Below are 25,613 nucleotides of genomic sequence, written 5' to 3'. Positions count from 1 at the left end.
AAAAAGAAAAGATATGGGTTCAGGTGGAAGTTCTGGATGTTGAATCACAGTGTGACCTTCGAAAAATTATCTAACCTTTTCTTCCCTAAAATAAGGGTAATAATTATAATATATATCTCACAAGCTTATTGCAGGGAAATCGTGTAAAACACAATGCTTTCGGCTTTGAAGTCAAGAAGAAAAGCTATGAGGTACTTTAGGAACCTTCCAGGATTAAGGGATATAGAGTCAGGGCTAAAGCAGTAGCGGTGAGAAGGTCAGTCCTTAAGGGACTATGACCTAGAATGACTCATGTACTTTCTGTGTTCCCAGTTCTCCCTCACTATACTTTCTTTGCTCTTCTACACAGACATTGATTTTTTGGGTCCTTGCTATGATGTAAGAGGGTCTTGGGCACTGACTGACCTGTGTTCCTCCTGGCAGGAGCTATTGGCTGAGTGGCAGCTGAAGCAATACCCAAGAAGTGTGTGTGGGAGACTGAGACAGATGACAGTGCTATTTCTGGTGTGGCTGCTGTCCCTAGCTTCTGTCCTGGGTTGTGCCATTGCTGTCTACTCATTTTCAGAGTTCATGCATGAAGTGAGTCCTCCAACTTTGGGTTACATTGATTCTAGGAAGGGGTATGGGGCTGGGAGTGAGGGCTGGACCTACCTGGACTGCTTGAGAGAGCCTCCATTTCAAGGATTTCCTCCTCCTCTTCGGGTCCTTCCGTTTCATTTCTTCAACTGTCCTCTGCTCTGGGAACTTGAACCTTGAACTGTGGGCCCAGCATCTGCTCCTGATGATTACCCAAGGCATTGTTAGTATTCTTCTACTTCTCCGTGTACCTCAACTCTTTCTTTTCCCTCTCTCTTCAATTCTTATTTTAGTTTTCTCTGAGATAATTTGTCAAGTACTTTGCAAACCTTAAAGCACAGGATAACTATTTTCTGTGTTTCTCCTCCCTTATTATTTCCTACTTATGCCTTAAGTCTTTCAATCAGATTTTGGGTAATTAGTCCATGGCTTACAGATTTTTTTCCATATATGCCTTTTTTATTTTGTGATATACATATAATATATGTATACATATATACACACATATATATGTATTATGTATAAATATATATACATACATATAAATATGGAAATGCTCTAATTAGAGTATTTAAATTCAGAATAAAATTAATTTTAAAAATTGATGAACACTAAAGTAGAAAATCAAAGAGAACAAATTATAAAAATAATAAAATTATAAGAAATGTTGACATATACATTGTCCAGTCATGACTTCAGAGGCTGTGGGTATGAAATATGTGTGGGTAATATCTTTTGATTTTGCAAATGTTTTTTGAAAGGAGAATAGGATCCTGAGTACCTGTCTCAACCTTTGATCCTTCCCCAACCCTGTAGACTTTTTACCTCAATGTATTGTCCTCTCCAAAGCTCAGCCTAGTGATTTATTGTGCCAGAAATATGCCTAACCTGCCACAGAGTTAGCCTGAACCTTACCTTCTCTATGTGAGTGAGCATGTTCCCTTATCATTTCACCCACAGAACCATGAGATTAGGACTGAGACGATTAGTGAGAAGCTCCAGGAAGCCCGTCTGCTGGTTCTTCCCCTCATAGTCTGCATCATCAACTTGGTGGTTCCTTATTTCTACAATGTCCTAGCCATCTGTGAGCAGCATGATTCTCCTGTTTTGGAGGTCTATGTGGCTATTTGCAGGTAGGCCAGGGTTGTGTTCTCCCAATGCCACCCTTTGGGGACCTGACTAATTTGCCTGCCTCCCTGCATCTGCTCCAGCATTCTTCACTCATTCTCTTTACTCAGGAACCTGATTCTCAAGATGGTTATTTTGGGACTTCTCTGTTACCACTGGATGGGGCGTAAAGTTAAATCGCTGGAAGACCAGGTAAGCATGCTAAGAAAAACATTTCTTTTTATTTTATTTTTTTCATTATTAAACTTTATTTTTAATTTATGGAATAAAGCAAGCATTTCCATAACATGGTACAGTAAAAAAGATGATTGCACACTAAACTGCACATCTACTATATACAACTTGCTATTTCTTTCAAATGTACAATAAAATTAACATGCAAATTTCTTTTTTCTCTCCCCCCAAGATGGCTAAAATTAGACACAAATATATGTAGAATTATTCTATCAGTTCTTTCTCTGTATGCAGATAACATCTTTCTTCATAAGTCCTTTATAGTTAATTTGGGTATTTATAATAGTCAAAAGAACTTATTTGTTTAAAGTGCTTCTTAACACAATATTGCTATTACAGTATATAATGTTCTCTTGGTTCTCTTCATTTTGCTCTTATTTCATGTTAGTCTTTCCATGTTTTTCTAAAATCATTAAGCACATCATTTCTTATATTCAATATTTTAATTCAATAATTTATGTTCAAAATTATATTCAACATTTCTAGAAGCTGAGAGGGCTGTTTGTATTTTATGCTTTATACATAGGCACTTCTTGTTTGCTGAATTGAATTGACTATAGTGGACATCATAAAGGATATTGATTAAGACCCCTGTTAGAACATCTAAAACATTTTTAGACCCCACTTAGAACATTTTGCACCACGACCCCTTTTTCTCCCTCCCCCCTTTCCAAAACAAATTTTCAAAAAGATTAGGAAGATACTACCTATACTTTGACATGGGGACAAGCAAAATATTTATGGCTCTGAGGTGATGGAGGCAGTTAGAAAGTCTAGGAGTCAGGAGGACTGGATTTGGTTCCAACTGTGAGCCTGTTTTTTTCTCTGTAAGAAATAGAGAAAGACAAATTGGTTAAGATGACAGGTAAAAATAATGATACATATTTGAGGGGATGTGGGAAAACTAGGACATTGGAGTTATGAACTAATCCAACCATTCTAGAAAGCAATATGAAACAGTGCCCAAAGGGCTATCAAACTGTGCGTACCTTTGATCCATTAGTGTCTTTATTGGACCTGTGCCCCAAAGAGATCATAAAGGAGGGAAAGGGACCCACATGAGCAAAAATCTTTGTGGCAGCCCTTTTTGTAGTGGCAAGTGGATGCTCATCAGTTGGAGAATGGCTGAATAAGTTATGATATATGAATGTTATGGAATTTTATTGTTCTATAAGAAATGATCAGCAAAATGATTTTAGAACGGCCTGGAGAGACTTACATAAACTGATGCTAAGTGAAATGAGCAGAACCAGGAGATCACTGGACATGGCAACATCAAGATTATGTGATGATCAATTCTGATGGATGTGACTCTTTCCAACATTAAGATGATTGATGCCAGTTCCAATGATCTTGTGATAAAGAGAGCCGTCTACACCCAGAGAGAGGATTGTGGGAACTGAATGTGGATCACAACATATTATTCTCACCCTCTTTGCTGTTGTTTGCTTGCATTTTATTTCTTGCCACTACAAAGAGGGCTGCCACAAACATTTTTGCACTTGTGGGTCCCTTTCCCTTCTTTAGTATCTCTTTGGGATGTAAACTCAGTAGTGACACTGCTGGATCAAAGGGTATGCACAGTTTGATAACTTTTTGAGCATAGTTCCAAATTGCTCTTCAGAATGGCTGGATCCCTGTTCACAGTTCCACCAACAATGTATTAGTGTCCCAGTTTTCTCACATCCCCCCCAACATTCGTCCTTATCTTTTCCTGTCATCTCAGCCAATCTGAGAAGTGTGTAGTGGTATCTTAGAGTTGTCTTAATTTGCATTTCTTTGATCTATAGTGATTTTAGAACACCTTCTCATATGATTAGAAATGGTTTTAATTTCTTCATCTGAAAATTGTCTATTCATATCCTCTGACCATTTGTCCCTTGGAGAATGGCTTGAATTCTTACAAATTTGAGTAAATTATCTATATATTTTAGAAATTAGGCCCTTATTAGAACCCTTAAATGTAAATATGATTTCCCAATTTATTCCCTTCTGATCTTCTGATCTTGTCTATATTAGTTTTGTTTGTTCAAAAACTTTTTAACTTAATATAATCAGAATTATCTATCTGGTGTTCAATTATGAGTTTCAGTTGTTCTTTGGACACACATTCCTTCCTCTTTCATAGATTTGAGAAGTAAACTATCCTATGTTCTTCTAATTTGCTGATAATATCACTCTTCATATCTAAATCATGAACCAATTTAGATCTTATCTTGGTATATGGTGTTAGGTGTGGGTTAAGCCCTAATTTTCCTCTATGCTAGTTTCCAATTTTCCTAGCAGTTTTTTTCAAATAGTGAGTTCTTATCCCAAAAGCTGGGTCTTTGGGATCCAACATGGCTCTTTTCAACAATGAGATGATTCAGATCAGTTCCTATAATCTTGTGATAAAGAGAGCCATCTGCACGCAGCGAGAGGACTGTGGGAACTGAGTGTGGATCACAACATAGTATTTTCACTTTTTTGTTGTAGTTTGCATTTTGTTTTCTTTTTTCTTTTTGATCTGATTTTTCTTGTGCAACATGATAACTGTGGAAATAGCACATATAGATGAATTGCACGTGATGAATCTATATTGGATTACTCGCTGTCTAGGGAAGAGGGTGGAGAGAAGGAAGAAAGAAAATAATTTGAAACATAAGATTTTGCAAAGGTGAATGTTGAAAATTATCTTATGCATATGTTTTGAAAATAAAAAGTTTATAAAAAAGAAATAAAATTTATAAAAAAGAATGGAGAAAGATTATATTTTCTCTTAGGGCTGGAAGAGAACTGATTGATGCTTTTTGCAGAACCTACCTTTAAATAAAATAATCTATAAGGGACTGTTTTGTAAATACAAAACCTACAAATGTATGCTGCTTTTAACGGGTTCTTTTTTTTATCATCACCAGTGCTGGGAGACATTTGTGGGGCAGGAGCTCTACCGCTTCATGGTGATGGACTTTATCTTTACGCTTGTGGACACCCTCTTTGGAGAGCTGGTCTGGAGGTAAGAGATCTGCTCAAGATTTTAGCTTAAAAAGGCCAAGGTTTCCTCCTGTATCTAGAGCCATCTCCTGATCTATATTCTTCCACTGGAGCCAGATGGCTCTGGAGGAGAAAGTGAGGCAGATGACTTTGCACAACCCTGGCTCATTTAAATCCATTTCACTTGTATGTTATAGCATCATCTCTTTGATGTTCTTTTTGAAAATGAAGGATAAATAAATTCTGTGCTAGAGCTGTACCACAAATTAGAACTGGTCAGTTGGAAAACTCTTCTTCCCTTCCTCCTCTCTTCCTCTCTTCCCTCCTCTCCCTTTACTCCCTCTCCCGTCACCTCCCTCTTTTCCTTCCCTCTTTCCCTCCCCTCTCTCTCTTCCTTCCCTTTCTCCCTCCTTTCCCTCTCTCCTCCTTCCCTTCCTCCCTCCCTTCCTTCCCACCTCCCTTTCTTCTCCCTTCCTCCAGAGTTCTGGATGTTGAGTCCAGAAGACGTGGATTCTAAGTCTTGGCTCTGGCACTTGATTATTGGCCCTTGACCAACCACTTAATCTCTTAGAAATTTACTTTTCAACTGTAAAATGGAGCATCTACTACATGAGGTTGTTAAAAGATCAAAGGAGATAATATGAAAATAAAGTTTTGTGAACCTCAAGATGCTATATGAGCATTAGTAGTAGTAGTAGTATTAGTATAGATTTAAAAAAATTAAAAAGAAAAAGCTCTCTATTTCTCCCCTTGGTGAGTCTGTTGACTTACTCTGCAACCTCTGGCAAGCTACTTAGCCTTTCTTTGTTTCCTCTTCTCCCATGTGCAAATGACTCATTCTCACATTAATTCAGTATAACAAATGCTGGCATTTTTAGCCTCTCAAAGTGGTGTGGTGAAAGATCATGGGTTTGTACAATTCCCAGTTATGTGATCTTACATAGCATAGTTCTGTGCTCCAGATTATAAAATATTGCTGCTGGGACCTTTATGAAATTAAGTCAAACTCCCTCATTTTATGAGAGAGAACTGAAATTTAAAAAGAGAAACTTGACTTTTTAGAGAAAGTATCACTCAACTAGTTAGTGGCAAAGCTAGGACTAAATCCCAGTCAGTATAATAACATCAGACATTCTTGTCTCTTTTGAATTGAATAATAATGCTAGCTAAATAAAGCTAGCATTATGATACTTGAATAAATCATTTAATCTCTGTCTCCATTTACCATCTGTAAAATGGGAATAATAATAGCACTCAGGGTTAAGTTTGGGGTTAAGTGACTTGTCTAGGGTCACACAACAGGAAGTATTAGCAGTTTGTAAATCTTAAATTGTTTCGTAAGTGCTAGTTATTTTAATTATTATGATGATACTTATACAGCTATATAAATGCTAGCTATGGTAATCATCATTATTATTTAGAACTTTAAGATTTGCAAAGTATCTTTCAGGTACAATGCTATTTTTGCCCTTTAGGCTCATTTCAGAGAAGCTGAAGCGGGATCGGAAACCAGAGTTTGATGTTGCTCGAAATGTACTGGAGTTGATTTATGGACAGACCCTGACCTGGTGAGTTATCCACTTTGATCCATTAGTAGCTTCACAGAGCCTATGTGAATAACTTCTTGGCTCTGAGGTAGAAGAAATGCTTCTTCTGCAAAGGTATACAGAGGCATCCTACAGCTAGATCAGTCTCCCTTTGGGCTTCAGTAAAAAGACAGGCACCATGTTCCCCTATTTTCCTACAGGCTAAGAGGAAGACTCTCCAGTTTTCCATCTAATTTTTTGACTCCCTTGCCCAGTCTCCTCAAAAATGACAACAGGAGGACAAGGTTTATATTTCATTTCCATGGCTATCCCTATGAGATGGGGGCAGATTCACTGCTGGGTGAAGTTTCCTTGGGATTATTTTTGAGAGTATGGCCCAGTTCTGGATTCCATTATTTTCTACCATGATACCTTGGATGGAAGAAAGGAGGAGATTTGTGGCCATTTCCATTGACCAGCAGATTTACTCTGCTGGAAATCCTTCCGTTATGTCCTTGAATACACTGAATGACAATTGAAAAGCTTCCCCTCAACTCAGAGAACTTCATAACCTCTTTGAACACAGGCTCATCAGTTTTCTGCCCCAAGGGATGGGAAGGCAGGGCAGAGGTTGGGAGCAGACCTTTGTAGTCCTAGATTTGGAGGGATCTTTCTCTTGTTTTTCTTTTTTTCTGCAGGCTGGGTGTTCTCTTCTCTCCTCTTCTGCCTGTCATCCAGGTTCTCAAGCTCCTGTTCCTGTTCTATATCAAGAAGGTAATGAGGTCCTATTGTGGAATCAGTCAATAAATATTTATTAAGGACTTCCTGTGTGCCAGGCACTGTGCTAAATGCTGGTGGTAGAGGAAAAAGACAATCCCTTGAGGAGCTCACAATTTAACCCTGAAGGAAGAAATTGTAGCCTTAGAAATTGACTTCTGGCTGAAACTGTGGGCTGTTCTATATCTACACAGCAAGCAAGACTCACTTGTAAAATGAATTCAACACCTACCTTTCAGAGTTACTGTGTAGAAAAGAGGCTAGAATCTCAAAGAAATATAGAAGCGTGTGTGTTGTTACTTCAGAATGTTTTAGACATAATTGACTCTGACCCTTTTCAAGAGATTTCAGTTTCCCCTTGTGACTTATCTAAATTGTTTTTTCCATTTCCTTTCTATATGGAAATTTGCTGGGTTATAGAACCACTTACCTCTGTCTTCTGCTTCCATTATGCCTTCCTCTAAACAGATTTCCTTCTTTATTCTTTATTTTCTCCAACCTTCCTGTCTCTCCAACAATAAAACAAAACAAAACTCCAAAGCCTTTTTAACCCCATTAGTCTGTCTGTGCACTTTCCTCTCTCCTTCCCTAGATTTCTAGGTTAGCAGGATGGAGGCAGGGGGAGGGGAACTACAAAAAACAGCCTATTTTGTCTTTTTTTTCCTAGATCAGCCTCATGGCAAACTGCCAAGCACCTAGGAAACCCTGGAGAGCTTCACATATGACCACTATTTTCATCACTCTCCTCTGCTTCCCCTCCTTCTTAGGGGCAGCCATATTCCTTTCCTATGCCATCTGGCAGTAAGTAGACATTTCTGGGAAGGTCAGCTTTGGGATGTATTTATTTGATTTGTCTTGCTGACAGTTTCTCCTAGGATGTAGGGATAGAACTGGGGGGTGAAACTGGAGTGAGAGTGAGGAAGATATTTCAATTGAGTGTCTATGAAGGGCCAATCTTTCCATGCTGGAAGTGATGAACACTAGAACTAGGAGCTGGGAGGGGGGAGGCACCTGGCTCTGGCTTTGGGATCATTTTAGGATCTGAGGGTAAGTTTTTAAGGCTCATATTGTTTATGTAATCTCTCCTCTTCAGAGTGAGACCCTCCAGAAATTGTGGCCCCTTCCGGACCTTGGACACCATCTATGAGGCTGGGAAAGTTTGGATTCGTCGCCTGGAGGAAGCCAGTCCCAGTGTTACTTGGTTTACCTGGATTCACCAGAATCTTGTGGAAAATACCTTTTTTATTTTCCTGATGTCAATTGTGCTTCTGTGAGTAAATAGGGCTATTGGTGGGGAGGGAGTTGGGAAATGATCTTATGACCCCTTCCTTTTCTTTGAGAGAAACTATTCCACATTCTCAGATTATGATTCATAGGGTTCCCCCCCACCCCCATCCTCTGCTCTCTGATCTTGGATCCCGTCTAGCCACCTTATATGTTGTAAGCAAAGGGTTGGTCATATAAATATGTATGACATAGGACCTGCTACTAGGTCAGAATTGAAAAGGCTCTCAAAGGCTATGTATCTTAATAGAAATCCTCTCCTTAAGATCTTGACAAATGACCATCTGGCCTCTGCCTGAAGATGAATAATTGTGTGACTCTTCCCTCCATCTGGTTTTTGGTTTTCTTCTTTGTAAAATAAATTCGTTGGGCTAAATGGTCATAGGAGCATGTCTAACATACCATCTCTTCTTCCTATTACAAGGAATGGAAGGCAAGACATTTCATTCTGTATTCCTGGAAACAATACAAATAATAAAAATTAAAATAAAAAACTACAAATATTCTGTCTTTCTCACTCTTAAGTAGCACTTGTCACTGGGCTTTGCTCAGTAAAGAGAATTATTGTCCTTATTTATGAGAATGATGCAGTGCCTTCATCATCATCATTACTGGTTCATTCCATTCAGCTAACCTCTATAGTTATAGTTGTCACATTCTCAAAGATGACCAAAATGACATCACTGTAGTATAATCAACAAACATTGTTTGACTGTGGCTGCTTTGACTAAGAAGCTCAGAATGTTCTGCTACACCTCAGACACAAATGGTCCATGTGAACATCTGGGATGGATTCTTTAATTTTCCACATCTCACATTCAATTCTGCTTTGCTCATTAAGCACAGCATGTTCTCTAAAGATGGTCCTGTGACAGCATCTCCCATGACACCCAATCAATTCCAAAGTTCTTAAGAAATAATACTGGCTTTTCTATAATACTTTAATGGTTTACAAAGTACTTTACTAATATCTCATTTGATCCTCATAACAATCCTGGAAGATAGGTCCTGTTATTATCCTTATTTTACAGATGAGGAAACTGAGGCAGGCAGAGGTTAAATGATTTGCTTAGGGTCACACAATTACTAAGTGCCTGAAGCCAGATAGAAATTGCAGTTTTTTTACCTTCCCATCCAATGTTCTATCCTCTGTGCTGTCTATTTCCTTCACTTTCCTGGCCTATGTCCTTTAGGTCTGGCTAAGATAAGCGGCACAGATTATCCTGGATCTAGGAAGGAAGCTCACTAGCCCATGGATGAGAACTTACTATCCCAGTCATCTTTGCATCTCACTCTAAGCTAATGAGCCTGAGGGTCAGTAAATACCTGTTTACCAGTGAGTGGAGGGGCTATTACCTTCATGTGCCAAGAGTAGCATGTATTTATGAACTTTTGTGTTTTGTTTTGTTTTTTAGGGTTGCAATCTATTTCAATATCCAGGTGGTGAAGGGACAGCGGAAAGTTATCTGCCTCCTCAAGGAACATATTAATAATGTAAGAGTGTGTGTGTGTGAATGATGCACGCATGTGCATGTGGGTTATGTGCATGCATGCACATATGGCATGTACAAAGTATATGTATATAATGTGTGCACACATAGGTGCATGTGGTGTATATGCAGTATTTGTATGTGGTCTGCATGCACAAATGTGTGTGTGATATGTATAAGCATGCAGTGTCCTGCACATGTGTGATATGTGCATGGACTTTAAATATGTGTATGTGCACAGTGCATTTGGTGTGTGCTTCTATGTAGCATGTGTGTGCATATAATGTTGCAACTATCAGGAAATGTGCATGTACACACGTATTGGTATGTGTATTATATGTGTGTGTAATACATATTATATATTTATATGTAATTAATACAGTATACATATATTTCATATGTAAATATATAATGTGTAATAAATAAATAATACATATATATATATATATATATATATATATATATACACACATATACACACACACGTATGCTTACATTTATGTGGTTTGTTGTGGCCGTGTGTGTGTGCATGTATGCATGATGTGTACACACATGTGGTATGTCTAGATGTATGTATATTGTTGCATTGCATGCACCTGTCTGTGTGTGTGTGTGTGTATGTGTATGTGTGTGTGTGTGATGAACTTGTTCCTTCTATTCCTTTGTGTCTCGTCCCTTTCTTTCTTAATCTTCTCTTTTCCTCTGGGTCTCCACTATTCTAGGAGGGAGAAGACAAAATTTTCCTTATCAACAAAATTCACTCCATTTATGAGAAGAAGGCAGTCCACCAATAAGGGTCTGAAGCCAGAAGGTGAGAGGCCAAAATGGGGCGCGGGGCACCCAGAGCTGTGGCGGGGTGAGGGTGAGGTGGGTAGTAGACATAACAAGGAAAGGGAGATGCAGACCTGGACAAGCTAGGACTGGCCTGGGCAAAAGATTGGCTTTTTGACTAGAATATCTTACCAGAAGTGCAGTGACAGTGATGTCTTCTGATAATTCTCTAGTGTACAAAATCCTTTTGCACTGGGGGCAGCTCTTAGTTTTTTCATTTCACAATGAAGCATTTTGAGCCTGATAGGGAATAATAGTTAAATGTTTTCCCTAGCGTCTCAGCCTTTTTATCCTCCCCCACACTCCTAACTAACTACCTTGCTAGTTAGTTACCTTCCTGAAAACAGTGCCAAAAATCTCTATTCTATGGAAATCTCTATCCCCGAGTTAAAGGTGATACACTGATATAAGGTATTGTAGCAAAAATGGTGCATGATTAGAGTCAGGTAGACTTGCGGTTAAATCCTCACTCAAATGTCTACTAGTTCTGTAACTCTGGGCAGAATTGTTAATCTTTCTCATCTGTAAAATGGGGACAATAATAGCACTATCTCACATGGTTGTTATGAGGATGAAATAAGATAATATATGAGAAGATTTTTGTAGACTTTAAAGTGTTATAAATGCTAGTTATTATTGTTGTTATCTTGTTGGTCAAGGGGATTCTGTTTCTATTCCTTATTTTCCTTGACAAAGGAAGGTTTTAACCCTGAACAAACTGTTCCAATCTCTGGGTTTCAATTTCTTCATCTGTAAAATGAGAGGGTAGGATTTGAGGACCCTAAAGTTCCCTTCCAGCTAGCTCTGACATTCTATAATTTTACAATTGCCACTGAATATGAACAGGTTGTGTGTGTGTGTGTGTGTATGTGTGTGTGTGTGTGTGCGCGCACATGTGTGAGTGCATGTATCTTGGGGGTGTTGGGAGGAAAGCTTTATATACGCATATACATCTTTTCCTAGTTATTATGCTATATATAGTATTTTGTTTGAACACATCCGACTCTGTGACCCCATTTGGCGTTTTCTTGGAAAAAATATAGAATAGTTCACCATTTCCTTCTCTAGTTCATTTTATAAAAGAGGAAACTAAGGCAAACAGATTAGGTGACATACCAAGATCACATAGCTAGAAAGTGTCTTAATATTGGATTTGAACTTTTTCACTGTGCTCCCAGATGCTATCTATGATACAGCAGGTAAGGAAAATAATTTTCATATATAGTATAGCAGGTAAGAAAAATTAGGAAAAAGAATGAATCAGAAATCTATTGGTACTTCTATTAGAAAGGTTAATCATTTCTTTGTTTAGGAAAACCCTTCTGTATTGACTAAAGATCTGTGAAAAAAGTGACTGAGCCTGTGTCTTTGCTGTAGAATTCAAGAAATAAAACTCAAGATTATTTTTATTTATATGAGTTTGTACACATGTCATCTTATTTAAAATAATTGTTAAAAAAAAAGTAGAAATGAAATTGGATTCTAATTCTTGAATAGACTAATTTTCGTCCTAGCTGATAATTAATGACATAATCTCTGTATATGTTTAACTTCTTTCCTTTTCTCCAACAAGTAGATCAGTATACTAAGTGATAGAATGGTCTCACTTTTCTGATTTACTAAGTATAAAAGCTCATACTGAAAATTTAACAATCTGTTGGTTCAGGGTTTCTCCAGCACATGTCTGATTGAACTCTATCTCTAGGTGCATAACTCTATCTCTAGGTGCATTTGCTCCTGCAAATCCTGGCTTCTTGAACTTCAGTTTCCTCACAATGGGAATGATAGAGACAGTTAGATGATACAGTGGATAGAGTGTTGGCCCTGAAGACTTGAATTAAAATCCAGCCTGAACACTAGCTTTATGACCCTGGGCAAGTTACTTAACCCCAATTGCTTTGCTTCTCCACAAAGGGAAAAAAATAAAATGGGACGATAGCTTTGATAGTACGTATCTCATGGAGTTCTCAGGATCAAATGAGATTTTATATATATAAAATACATATATATATATATATATATATATATATAAATGCTTTGTGAACCTTTAAATAATTTAATTATTTAAATGTTAGTGTTTTTTGTTTTGTTGAGGCATCATGGGTAAGGGGAGGACCTAGGTTCTCATCAGTATGATGAACCAAGTTATACAAATCTCTTCCTAAGATGTGAATCAGCAACCTTGTAACTTAAAGCCTGAAAAAGTTACAGTTAAGTGCTAAAATTTATGAAAAGGAGGACTTGAATCCAGATCTCCACATCTACAAGGCTGGGCTTTTATGTATTATATCATACTACCATCATCTACTATCATTAACTTTTTTTTTTTAAGGCATTCATTCATGTTAATTCTTACCCAACTCTTTGTTTATGATACACATACACTATGTATGTGTGTGTATGTGTGTGTGTGTGTGTATTTCCGTGCACAATACCTATATGTATATATGTATACTGAGAGAGAAATTCTTTATGTTATTTGACTACACATTATAATCTAGTCTGTAGAGAGACATTCTTCATAAATTGCCTTTTCTTCTGTGAATGGCTATACCAAATTCCTTTGCATGGTTATGAATCTCTTCTGGAAGGTTCTGCAGTATCCTGGGGCTTAATGTGACCAGCAAAATGTCATCTGCATTTAGTTTTTGCAACAATCCTCCTTCATAAAAGTATATCATCAACTTTTCTAAAACTTTACTTTCCAAAACTTTTGATTCTTCTCATCTTTCAGTTAACGAGTATGTTGGTCCCTCAGTGCTCACACAGTTGTGTTGTCTCCATCTCCATTCTCCATCTTATCCAGCTACTTTTTCCATCTTTGATTCGCCTCTGTGAGCATCTCACTGATTTAAGTGTTGTTTCATTCTTTTTTTTTAATTAAAGCCTTTTATTTACAAAACATATGTAATTTTTCAACATTGACTCTTGCAAAACCTTTTGTTCCAAATTTTCCCCTCCTTCCCTTCACCCCCTCCCCTAGCTGGCAGATAGTCCAATATATGTTAAATATGTTTAAATATATGTTAAATCCAATATATGTATACTATTTATATAGTTATCTTGCACAAGAAAAATCAGATCAAGAAGGAAGAAAAAAAATGAAAAAGAAAAGAAAATGTAAGAAAACAACAAGTGAGAATGCTATGTTGTGGTCCACACTCAGTTCCCATGGTCCTCTCTTTGGGTGTAGAGGGCTTTCTTCATTACTGAACAACTAGCACTGATTTGAATCATCTCGTTGTTGAAGAGAGCCACGTCCATCAGAATTGATTGTTGTATAGTCTTGTTGTCGTGTATAATGATCTCCTGGTTCTGCTTATTTCACTTAGCATTAGTTTATGTAAGTCTCTCCACGCCTCTATGAAATCATCCTGCTGGTTGTTTCTTAACAGAACAATAATATTCCATAACATTCATATATCATAATTTATTCAGCCATTCTCCAATTGATGGGCATCCACTCAGTTTCTAGTTTCTTGCCATTACAAAGAGGGCTGCCACAAACATTTTTGCACATGTGGGTCCCTTTCCCTCCTTTAAGATCTCTTTGGGATATAATCCCAATAGTATTTCATTACTCTTGATGAAAAATTATTTGTGGAATCAAACTTTTTCTATTTTTTTTTATAATCTTCTTTCCATTTTTATCTTGGGTCACTCTGCTTGGATGAATAGTTTGCTGATCTTTAAATTTTACCCCCCAAAAAGTGACATGAAAAAATCAGTAACTACCATCCTATATGCATACTTTTATTTATACAAATCTCTTGTATAGTCATCTATACATGAATCAAAATATCCTTGATTAGAGTATTAATAGGGAATAAGCAGTCTATCACAAGTGATATTCAACAATGGATCACATTTATCACAGTTGACTGAAAGATGAAGAGAATTCATTGTGCTTAGTGATTTGATTGTGATTTGATGATAAGAAAATATGCTACTGTACAGGTTCTTTCACAAGAAAAAAAGACTCCCATCTATATATTAAAATCAATTAAGATTCCTTGTAAGATGTAAAAACAGTTTTAGTAACTCTCTGATAATAGCTATGAGATATATATATCTCATAATTATATATTTTATTTATATATATAGGTATAAAATAAGGAAATACATGAATATGGTGTCAAGAAGGACCGCTGGTCACTTAAATTTTCAGTGTACCAGGTAAATCTCAGATTTCCTATGCTACCTAAATTACAGATCTAAATCAAATACTATTTTATTATTATTATTATTATAGCTTTTTATTGACAGAACCTGTGCATGGGTAGTTTTTCAACATTGACCTTTGCAGTCATTTCTGTTCCAACTTTTCCCTTCCTTGGCAGGCAATCTCATACATGTTAAACATGTTAAAGTATATCTTAAATACAATATATGTGTACATATTTATACTGTTGTCTTATTGCACAAGAAAAATCGGATTTAGAAAGGTAAAAATAACTTGGGAAGAAAAACAAAAATGCAAGCAGTCCACACTCATTTCCTAATGTTCTTTTGGTGGGTGTAGCTGGTTCTGTTTATCACTGATCAATTGGAACTGAATTGGATCCTCTCATTGCCGAAGATAGCCACTTCCATCAGAATTGATCCTCATATAGTATTGTTGTTGAAGTGTATAATGATCTCCTGGTTCTGCTCATTTCACTTAGCATCAGTTCATGTAAGTCTCTCCAAGCTTCTCTGTATTCATCCTGCTGGTCATTTCTTACAGAACAATAATATTCCATAACATTCATATACCACAATTTACCCAACCATTCTCCAATTTATGGGCATCCATTCAATTTCCAGTTTCTAGGTACTATGAAAAAGGGCTGCCACAAACATTCTTGCACATACAGGTCCCTTTCCTTTCTTTAATATCCTCTTTGGGATATAAGCAGTAACACTGCTGGATCAAAGGGTATATACAGTTTGATAACTTTTTGAGCATAGTTCCAAATTGCTCTCCAGAATGGTTGGATCGGTTCACAACTCCACCAGCAATGCATCAGTGTCCCAGTTTTCCCGCATCCCCTCCAACATTTGTCATTTTTTTTTTTTTTTTGTCATCTTAGCCAATCTGAGAGGTGTGTAGTGAGACCTCAGAGTTTTCTTAATTTGCATTTCTCTGATCAATAATGATTTGGAGCACCTTTTCATATAAGTAGAAATAGTTTCAATTTCATCATCTGAAAATTGTTCATATCCTTTGACCATTTATCAATCGGAGAATGGCTTGATTTCTTATAAATTAGAGTCAAAGTGGGCTTGAGCTCCTGCCTCTTTCTCTGGCCTCTGAATATCTCTGAATGTCTCTGAATTCAAAGGTCTGTTTTTCAGCTTCCAGTCACCACAAAGGTGGAAGATGGAATGAATCTGTTTCATCCTCCGAGAGCTTCTAGCGCACCTGCCTTTTCTGGTCCTAAGAGCTTCTCGCTTATATGTTCCACACTGAGTATACACTAATCATTATATCACTAGGAAACCATTATTTGTTGTAAGATTAAATCAATGCTAAACTAGATTTCACCATTGTCTCCTCAATTCCACTTATTACCTTGTTTCAAGTTCTGGCCCATAACATCTTGTAGGATTAAATCAATCATACTGAACCATGCTAAATTAGATAACTATTGTATCTATCAATTCCACTGACTTAGTACCTTGTAAGAATCCTTTGTTTCAAGTTCAGAGTTCTGGCCTATAACAGATAGGAAGTTTTATCATTAGTCCTCTGGAATCTCTGTTGGTCATATGCTGATAAAAATTCAACACAGAAATATTCTATCACTTTTATATACAATAACCTGTTCAATTCACCAATTTAAGGACCCCCTCAAATTTCCATTCTTTGCCACCTCATAGAGCTACAAGTATTTTTATGCATCCTTAGAATTTGTTTTGCTTAGGACTATTGCCTCTTTTTAATCTTTCTCTTCATATATTTCCCCCACCTTTTTTTGCCCCTTTCTCCCCTACTTCCCTGTTTTGAGTGAAATGTATTTTTATGCCCAATTGTGTGTGTGTGTGTGTGTGTGTATACGTGTGCTTCTTATTTTGACCTCCTTCAACTATTCCCTTCCTCTTTTCCTTGTTGATATAGACATTCACTTTCACATTCTAATTTTGAGAAAGAATTTTCTTTTACCTTTTTTTCTCTTCCCCTAGTGTATTCCTTTTTTTCTCTCTTTTCATTCTTGTTTTTAAAAAAAGCTTATTAAGACAAAATAGAACAACTTCTAGGCTTTGTCTAATGGAATTCCTTCTAGGAACCCTGATAATGATAGAGATCAAAGGGGAGACATATATCATTTCCCCATATGAAAATGTAAACTGTTGAAACTTTTAAAATCTGATTACTTTCTCATTTTTACCTATTTATATTTCTCTTTATTATTGCGTTTGAATTTCAAATTGTCTATACATTTCCAGTCTTATTAAATATGCTTGGCAGTTCTGTGATTCATTAAAGGTCCATTTTTCCCCCCCTGGAGCATTATGCTCAGTTTTGCTAGGTTTAAGTTATTCTTGGCTGTAGCCCAAATCTTTTACTGTTTGACAATTTTTCTATTTCTTTGTAGTGGTAGCAATTAAAACATGTGTGATCCTGACTATGCCTTTTCAGTATTTGAATTTATTCTTTCTGTTTTCTTGCAATATTTTTTTTTCTTTAACCTGGAAGCTTTGGATTCTAGTTATGATGTTCTTGGGACATTTGGGAGTTTCTTTCAGGAGCTTAGTAGTGAAATTTTCCTATTTCCATTTTGCTTTTGCTTTTAAAAAAATCTGAGTGGTTTTCTTTTGATATTTGGAATGGGATATTTAGGTCCTTTTTTTTTTTTTTATTGTGGTATTCAAATAGTCCAGAGATTCTTAATTTTTTTCTCCTTCATCTATGATGATTTTTTCTATATTTTTAGTCTTTTGACTTTGTTTATTTTATTTGATCTATTCTAATTTTCGAGGAGTTTGTTGTTTTGGACAAGGCTTTGGACCTCTTGTCCAGGCTGTTAATTCATTTTCCAATTCTTTTTTCCATTGCTCTCATTTTTATCCACAAATTTTTATAAAACAATTTTAAACCCTTAAAAAAACCAAATCCTTCTATCACCTCTTGCAGGAATTCTAACAGAATTTTTGTCCAACCTGTGTTTTCTTTTTAGGCTTTGTATGTAAATGTTTTCGAATCATTCTCTTCTTCTGAGAAGAGAACCATGTTCTTGAATTTCCTTACTATTATAATCGCTCTTCAAGATATATTTTTTGTTTGTTTGTTTGTTCATTCTTCCAGCCTACTTCTTGACTTTGGATTTGATATTAACGTGATACTCTGGATCTTTGTACTGGAAAGGATGGCTCACTGTAGTGGTCTCTTCTTTTGTATAATATAATGGTTCTCTGGGAGCAGGTTTCTTGGGGAGGTTTCTGGAGGGAGCCTTATGTTCAGTTCCAAGTAATAATCACTTCAAATACAGCCAGGAGTTAAAATCTAATCTATTATTGTCTCTTCCAAAATAGCCCAGTTAGTTTTCTTAGAGGCCTCTCTCCCTCCTTGGTTCCAAGAGCTCTTGCAGCTTATCTTTTAGCTCTTCCAGCTTCTGCCTTTAGCTCAACTCCAACTCCTGGCTTCTCAATCTCCAACCGACTGACTGACTGACTGAAGCTCTAAGAGCTTCTTATATATGATCTCTTAAAGGTATGAACCCAAAGGTTAACTCCTCCTCTGAGAGAGTGGAATTGTGGGAGGTGTAAACTTGGATATCTCCCAACTTGTGAACTCCAATGTGTGAGCCAATGTGTGAATTCTCAAAGATGTAAACAAGCATTGTTTCTATCAATTCCATTTAGTTATTAATACCTTGTTTCAAGTTCTGGCTCATAACAGCTAACAATTAAAAATCAGATGAAAACTAAGTAGAGAGCCAGTTAGTAAATGAACACTGGGTAGCTTTCAATGAATTTATATCACTGCACTCAAACTACTAGCATACTAAAAATCCTGACAAATACGATTGCTGAATTGCTCCCACTGATCTTTAAAAAGATCAATGGAAAAGGATTGACATGTTACAGGAGTAGACAGTTATGAATCTGTAAACTGTAGGTCAATGAGTTTGACTTTAATTCTGGCAAAATTCCAGGACATAGTAGTTAAAGAGATGATTTGTGAAATTTTAAAAAAGGAAACCGATTACTAGAGATCAGCATGACTTTTTCAAGAATGGATCATGCCAGACTAACCTCATTTTTTTGGGGGGGGGTGGTGATTAGTGTTATATTTGTAGAACAGGGAGATATTAAAGACAGAGTTTCTCTAAATTCCTGCAAAGCATTTGACAAAAGTTTTTTTTTCAGTGAGAAGTTCAGATGAAGGCTAGATTATACCGAAGTTAGGTGAACTAATTGAATGGCTGGATATTATAGTTTAATGTTGACTTTGAAACTCTTCAGGTGTGCAATGAAAGTATCTTTAGTCTCCTCAGAACAATAGGAAACCATCACTTCCCACCCATTGGACTGGGTTAGCTTTTACTTTGACCAGAAGGCAGTTGTAGGTTTTTTTATTCACAACCTTTTCATTGCACTTGGGATTGGTTACTGTGAGCCATCCTGTACCATCTGGATGCATGAAGTAGCAGCTAAGGATTTCCAAACTTCACAGTAATCCTAGTCAAAGGGATCTTCAATAGATACCCCTAAATAGTTATTGATGAAAGTCTTATACAGGCCTCCAAGTGTATCGGGGATGATATATCTGCGGGGAAGGGCAGGAGACTTGAAGTCCAAGTTACATTTCCCAGATTGGAAGAATTCCAAGGCAGCAACATTCATACCAAGAACAGTCTCCTAAGGATAGCCAGATTTACCAGCAGCTTTACTTTAGCAGATCTAGAGATTCTTTATTCTTCAGGATATTAGGAAAAAAGCCTACCTCATCTCCTATATTGTAGCATCTTGTCCATATTTCTTTTTAATAACATTCTTCAAGTTGTGGTAGGCCTCAATTCCAATGCACATGACCTTCATGAAGAGAGCTCCAATATGAAAGATCATGAACTCCTGCAGGAGTTCTATGTTACCAACATGGAAGCCACCAATTCATAGCTCATATATCATTACATTATTATAACTATTCTCTCAGAGCCTCTCCAACAACTGACATTTTCTTTTTGATCATCTTTGTTTTACTCCGCTTTGGGACCAAACTTGTTCTTTGTAATTCTGCAACATTTATTTGTAACTGTTATGCTCTATGTTGTAGTTACTGTGTATCTTGTAATCTTCGCTGTTTCACTTGACATCATTCTGTATGAATCTTCCCAGACTTCTTTATAGTCATCATTTCTTATAAAAATAATAATTCTACGACATCAGTGATTTATTTGTTTTACTTAGCCATTCCCCAGTTGGTGGGCATCAACAAACAACTTAAATTTCTTTGTAACCACAAAAAGTGCTGGTATAAGTATCCTGGTCTATCTGGGGACCTTACCTTTTATATACTTAGTAATGGAATCACTCAGTTACAGAGGATGGACATCAACTCACCACTAACTCTTAGTCATGAAACATTTACTAAACAAGTTAAAGCAAGGATAATAAAGTTCCAACAGTTCAGTCCATAAACCTGTACCATCTTCTTCCACCCATGCACAAGTCTTTTGGAGAGAGTGGGCTCTCTCTGATAGGAACTTAGCACGTAGGAAACCTGAATAGGAAAACCCCATGTACCAGGAACAATTCCAGCTTTGGATTTCATGTCTTTATGTCCCTAATATCTTTGGAACTAGATTATTGTTACTTCATCTACTAGGTCAAACTTTGCCTTTTCTAATTTTCTCCTCTCTACTACTGGATGAAACCACTTTTCTACCAGCTACCTATTCTTGGACTATCAAAAAAAAAAATTTAAAACTCAAATCCTTGATTTTATTTATTTAAAAAATTTATTCTGAATTTAACAAACCCTCTCCCCCCAAAAACAATACTTATATACACAAAGTAGGACATAAAAAGAGGATTATTCAAGAAATCATATCAAAGCAGTGTTAAATTGTTTTAGTGAAAGCAGAGAGACCCTAATTCTGTGAAGAATTTTATTTTTGGAGGTAATTAGATTGACTACCTTGACTGGTCTGTAAGTCATTATTACTTTCTCAGCAAAGTAGTTTTCTTATTCCTGTAATCCATAGAGCTTTCAGGTCAGCTCACTGGTTCAGAGAGGATCCTCTCCAGGAGAGGTAAAGAAACAAGGAAGACAAATCTGTGAAGAATTGCCACTGTTCAAACTTTGGTAGCAGTAAAATGCATCTTACTTCTCCTTTCCCCAGCCAATTCTCCAAGCAACAGAGCTCTTTTCCAATCAGATTAGCTCTCAGCATCAGCTGCAAGACTTGTTTCCCTCCATTCAGCTGTTCTCAGCATAAAGCAATGGCCTTATATGTTTTCTTTTTTCATTTGGCTTTTAGCCACTCCATTTTTGCTTCTCCTCCACTTACATACTCACTATCTTGGCACAGGTGGTTATCACATCTTGCCTGACTATTCCACAAGTCATTTATTTAGTTTTCCTGTCTCAAATCTCTCTCTTATTTATTCTTCACTCAGCTGCTAAAGTGGTTTACCTAAAGTTTAGATCTGATCCTGTCCCTCCCTCCCTTCAATAAACAGCTCCTTATTTCCTTCAAGATCAAATATAAAGTCCTTTGGTTTTCACAAGAAACTGAAGCCATTTCTAGTCATATGAAAAAATGCTCTAAATCACTGTTGATCAGAGAAATGCAAATTAAGACAACTCAGGTACCACTATATACTTCTCAGATTGGCTAAGATGACAGAAAAAAATAATGATAAATGTTGAAGAGGATATGGGAAAACTGGGACACTAATGTATTGGTAGAGTGGTGAACTGATTCATTCATTCTGGAGAGTAATATGGAACTATGTCTAAAGGGCTATCAAACTTTGCATACCCTTTGATCCAGTAGTGTTTCTACTGAGCCTGTATCCTAAAGAAATCATAAAAAAGGGAAAAGGACCCACATGTACAAAATGGTTTGTGGCAGCCCTTTCTGTAGTGGCAAGAAACTGGAAACTGGGTGGATGTCCATCAGTTGAAGAATGGCTGAATCAGTTATGGTATACAAATATTATGGAATATTATTATTCTATAAGAAACAATCAGCAGGATGATTTCAGAAAGGCCTGGAGAGACTTATATGAACTGATGCTAAATGACAAAAAAAAAGCTAAAAAAAGAAAAAAAAACTTTCATAAAGTATGTTTAAAGGGATTTCATATGTTTAACCTGTATCAGATTACTTGCCTTTGGGAAAGGGAAGGTAAAGGAGGAAGGGAAAAAAATTTGGAATACAAAGTTTTGTGGAAATGAGTGTTGAAAACTATCTTTGTATATATGGGAAAATAAAATATTATTAAAAAACATCTTTACATGTAATTGGGAAAAATATACCATTAAAAATTTTAAAAATTATAAAAAAAGAAAATAAAACCTTCACAATCTGGCCCCCTTTATCTTCTAGTCTTCACTCTTCATCCTTCATGATCCATCAACATAGGCCTGGTTATGATTTCTCAAATTTAGTGCTCCATCTCCTAGCTCTAGGTCTTTGTGTGGGGATTGTTCCTCATGCCTGCCTGAAATGTGCTCTCTGCTGCTGCCATCTGTCTTCTTTAGCTTCCTTCAAGTTTCCACTAAAATTTTGTCTCATACAAGATTTTCCTTATCCTCCTTAATTCTAGTACTTTGCCTCTGCGATTGTCTCCAATTTATTCTGTATGTATGTTGTTTGCGTATAACTGCTTGTATATTATTTGCCCATTAAAATATGAACTCTTTGAAAGCAGAATCTGATTTTGCCTTTCTTTAGTATTCTCATTGCTTAGCACAATGTCTTTTAAATTGTAAGTACTTAATAAATACCTGTGAAGTTGACCCACTTTTGCTTTTGCTTTGACATCCAGGTCCCTGAGGCTCTAAAGTGCTCTTCAGTTTTACTTGAAGATACTCATAGCTGAAGAACATTAACCTGGCCAGAGACCAACCATTGAATCTGGAAATTAATTCAGCAATGACTGCCACTTCTTCCTCCTCCTCTTCCCCTCATTCTCTTTCTTCCAGTTTACTTGGAACTGGCTTAATGTAGTATTTATTTGAAATAAATAGTGTTTTTATTTTGTTTTTCAAATGGATTTTTTTCTCAAAAGGTGGGATGAGTAGAACAGCATGAGCTGTTATGTTCTATGGGTTAGCTATAAACACCATATTCTCTCCCTTGGTACACACTACTTTTTCTCTTCATATCAACTGTATAGAGTACCAGAACCCAAAATTATTAAGAAGGAAGGGAGGGAGGGAAGGAGGGAGGAAGGAAGAAGAAAAAGAGAAAAAAGAACAAAAAAAGAAAGAAAAAATGGGAGGCAAGGAGAACGATTAATGGCTTTTTTCTGTTTGAAAGATCAAATACAAATTCTTTGATTTGGTATCTAAAGCCCTTTACTATCTGGTGCAACCTACTTTTCTCAAATAATTTCACATTATTCCCCTTTACACACAAAATTCCCCATTACACATCTCTTATCTCAGTACTTTTACAATGGTTGTCCATATTTCCTAGTTTTGGAAGCACTGCACTTTTACCAGCATCCTTTTAGTTCAGTTGAGTCACCTAATTATGATAGACTTCTCTTCTCAGCAAGGTAATGATCCAAGACAATTCCAGAAAGCTTATAATGGAAAATGCTGACACATTTGCATTTCCATTCAGACATGGAGTCTGAATAGAGATTGAAACACTATTTTCACTTTTTTTGTTTCTTTTTTTTCTCATGGTTTTTCCCTTTTGTTCTGAGTCTTCCTTTACAATATGACTCATGGAAATAGGTTTAATAAAATTATATATTTATGTCAGAACTATGTCAGATTGCTTTTGGGGAGGGAAGGGAAGAAGGGGAGAAAAATTTGGAGATCAAATTTTATAAAGATGAATATTGAAAGCTAAATTTACATATAATTAGGAAAAATTTGAAGATCTTAGAAAATAAAAAAAGTATGTCCCTTTGATTTGTACAGTATAAGAAAATTAGAATAGAAAAAGCCAGTACTATAGTTAATTCTTTTAATAAGAGGCCAAGCCATTGGCATTGATGACAGTTTAAATTCTTGAAACTCTTTCTTTAAATGATCTATGAGTGTCTCATTTTTCTAATTCTTCGTCAGCAAACCAACCTATTAGATCCAACCATGATCCTTTCCCCTTCCTCTGGCCCAACAAGCAAGCCTGGCAATTTTATAACCAACCCAAGGGATTGTAATTTCCTTTTAGAATCACTAACACCGTCTTATGAAAAAAAGGTGGAAAAATGAAGCTCTGCTTCATTAAAGCAATCTTAATCTTCCTGAACTCTTATCAAATAGACTCATTTTGCAGTCTGGGGAAACCTATGGATCTCTGCTAAGAGTAATGTTTTTAAATGCATAGGTTTACTGAAGAAGTCTATCATATCAAAATAATGGTACTTTTTCCCCATCCTAGTTCATGGACCTCCCCAAAGAATTTGAGGATGCCAGATTAAGAAGTTTGGAGTTAACACCTCAACAGATGACAATTCTATTTTTTAATATAGAGAAGTCTCAACTCTCTCAGACTGAGACTGTCTATCTCCCCTCAGTGTGCTAGGATATCCTTGAAATAAGGGATAGAGAATCTAATAATGTTGACTCAAGTTCCCATTCCAGATTGCATCAGTTCAGAAGCATCTTAGTCCCTGTTCTATTTAACCATAACATCAATTAGGATGTTGTTTTTGTTTTTTGTTTTTTTAGACAAAGGAATATTTTCTATGAAGATACTGCAATAACAGAAGTCACAAAAATTTCCTCCTGGCACTTGGGAACACACTCTTCCCTAACCATCTTGGTCCATGAGTTTCTAATGTACTTCTTACATAGTACTCATTCCCTCAAATTCACCTTCAAATTTAATGTAGTTGATGGATGAATGATAAAGCATCTCTGTTATAGATGAACTGGGCCAAGTAGGTTGCTTGGAATTTTGCTCTTCTCTATTTAACTTCTTGCAAATCCCAGCGTGGATTCCAACTCTAGTGTAAACTTCTGATGGTTCACTTTGATCTTTTGAAGGTCACAAAATCATAGGTATTTTTAATCTCTTTCACTTAGAAGGAGCGCAGACTAGAAACAACACAGACTTAAAACAACTGTAGGGCCGTGTGCTTCCAAGCTGTTTGGTCCTAGGGGAGACAAAGGCCTGAAATGGCTCTTCTCAATTGAAAGTCTAGTCCTTGAACACAGTCAGGCGTGAGAATCAGCTTCATTTTGAGCAGGAGTGCCTTTGGAAAGCACCCCAGTTCTGTCTCCCCGGTCAATCACTTATGTATCTTTTAAGGTGATATTTTTAGACTACAGCCTGTTGCTGAATAGCTCCCAATTGAAGAGAAAGCATGGCATTTCCATTATACATTATGCCATTTTGGAAGCAGTGTCCCCATTTTCTTCCATGTAGGAATTGCATCAGCCAAGCACACTGCACAATCATCTTCCTGCTTTCCACACCTAGAATTGGCTTTTTCTTCATCACTATGAAATTACTTATTTTCCTTTGAAGGAAGACCTTGAAGTCCAGCTTAAGTACTCCTTTTCTTGATTTGTACCAGCTAAAAGTGATGTCTCATTTGTTAAAAATTTCTTAAAAATTATTAATTTAACAAACAACAACAAAGACCAAGTTTTCACATGCATTTAGTAGAACAATTG

The 25,613-nt window shown here is 36.6% G+C and overlaps 1 protein-coding gene and 1 pseudogene across 7 annotated transcripts in view; one reads left to right on the top strand and one right to left on the bottom strand.

The window, feature by feature from the left end:
• The window catches only part of TMC6 (transmembrane channel like 6), a 63,547-nt gene extending 40,528 nt beyond the window's left edge, over positions 1-23,019 (top strand). For all 7 annotated transcript variants that reach the window (XM_012548631.3, XM_023502652.2, XM_023502654.2 and 4 more), the window contains 11 exons: positions 424-579; positions 1,537-1,709; positions 1,815-1,896; positions 4,836-4,933; positions 6,387-6,479; positions 7,136-7,211; positions 7,882-8,015; positions 8,308-8,484; positions 9,914-9,992; positions 10,711-10,799; positions 22,802-23,019. In XM_012548631.3, coding sequence (XP_012404085.1) covers positions 424-579; positions 1,537-1,709; positions 1,815-1,896; positions 4,836-4,933; positions 6,387-6,479; positions 7,136-7,211; positions 7,882-8,015; positions 8,308-8,484; positions 9,914-9,992; positions 10,711-10,782 — 1,140 coding nt within the window. In that variant the 3' untranslated portion in view covers positions 10,783-10,799; positions 22,802-23,019. The remainder of the gene's footprint in view (positions 1-423; positions 580-1,536; positions 1,710-1,814; positions 1,897-4,835; positions 4,934-6,386; positions 6,480-7,135; positions 7,212-7,881; positions 8,016-8,307; positions 8,485-9,913; positions 9,993-10,710; positions 10,800-22,801) is intronic.
• On the bottom strand, positions 19,122-19,915 carry LOC100918901 (annotated as a pseudogene).
• Positions 23,020-25,613: the final 2,594 nt, after the last annotated feature.

This window comes from Sarcophilus harrisii, chromosome 4 (genome assembly GCF_902635505.1).
Source record: "Sarcophilus harrisii chromosome 4, mSarHar1.11, whole genome shotgun sequence".
Classification (NCBI taxonomy): Eukaryota; Metazoa; Chordata; class Mammalia; order Dasyuromorphia; family Dasyuridae; genus Sarcophilus; species Sarcophilus harrisii.
This window is presented reverse-complemented; position numbering and strand designations above follow the sequence as displayed.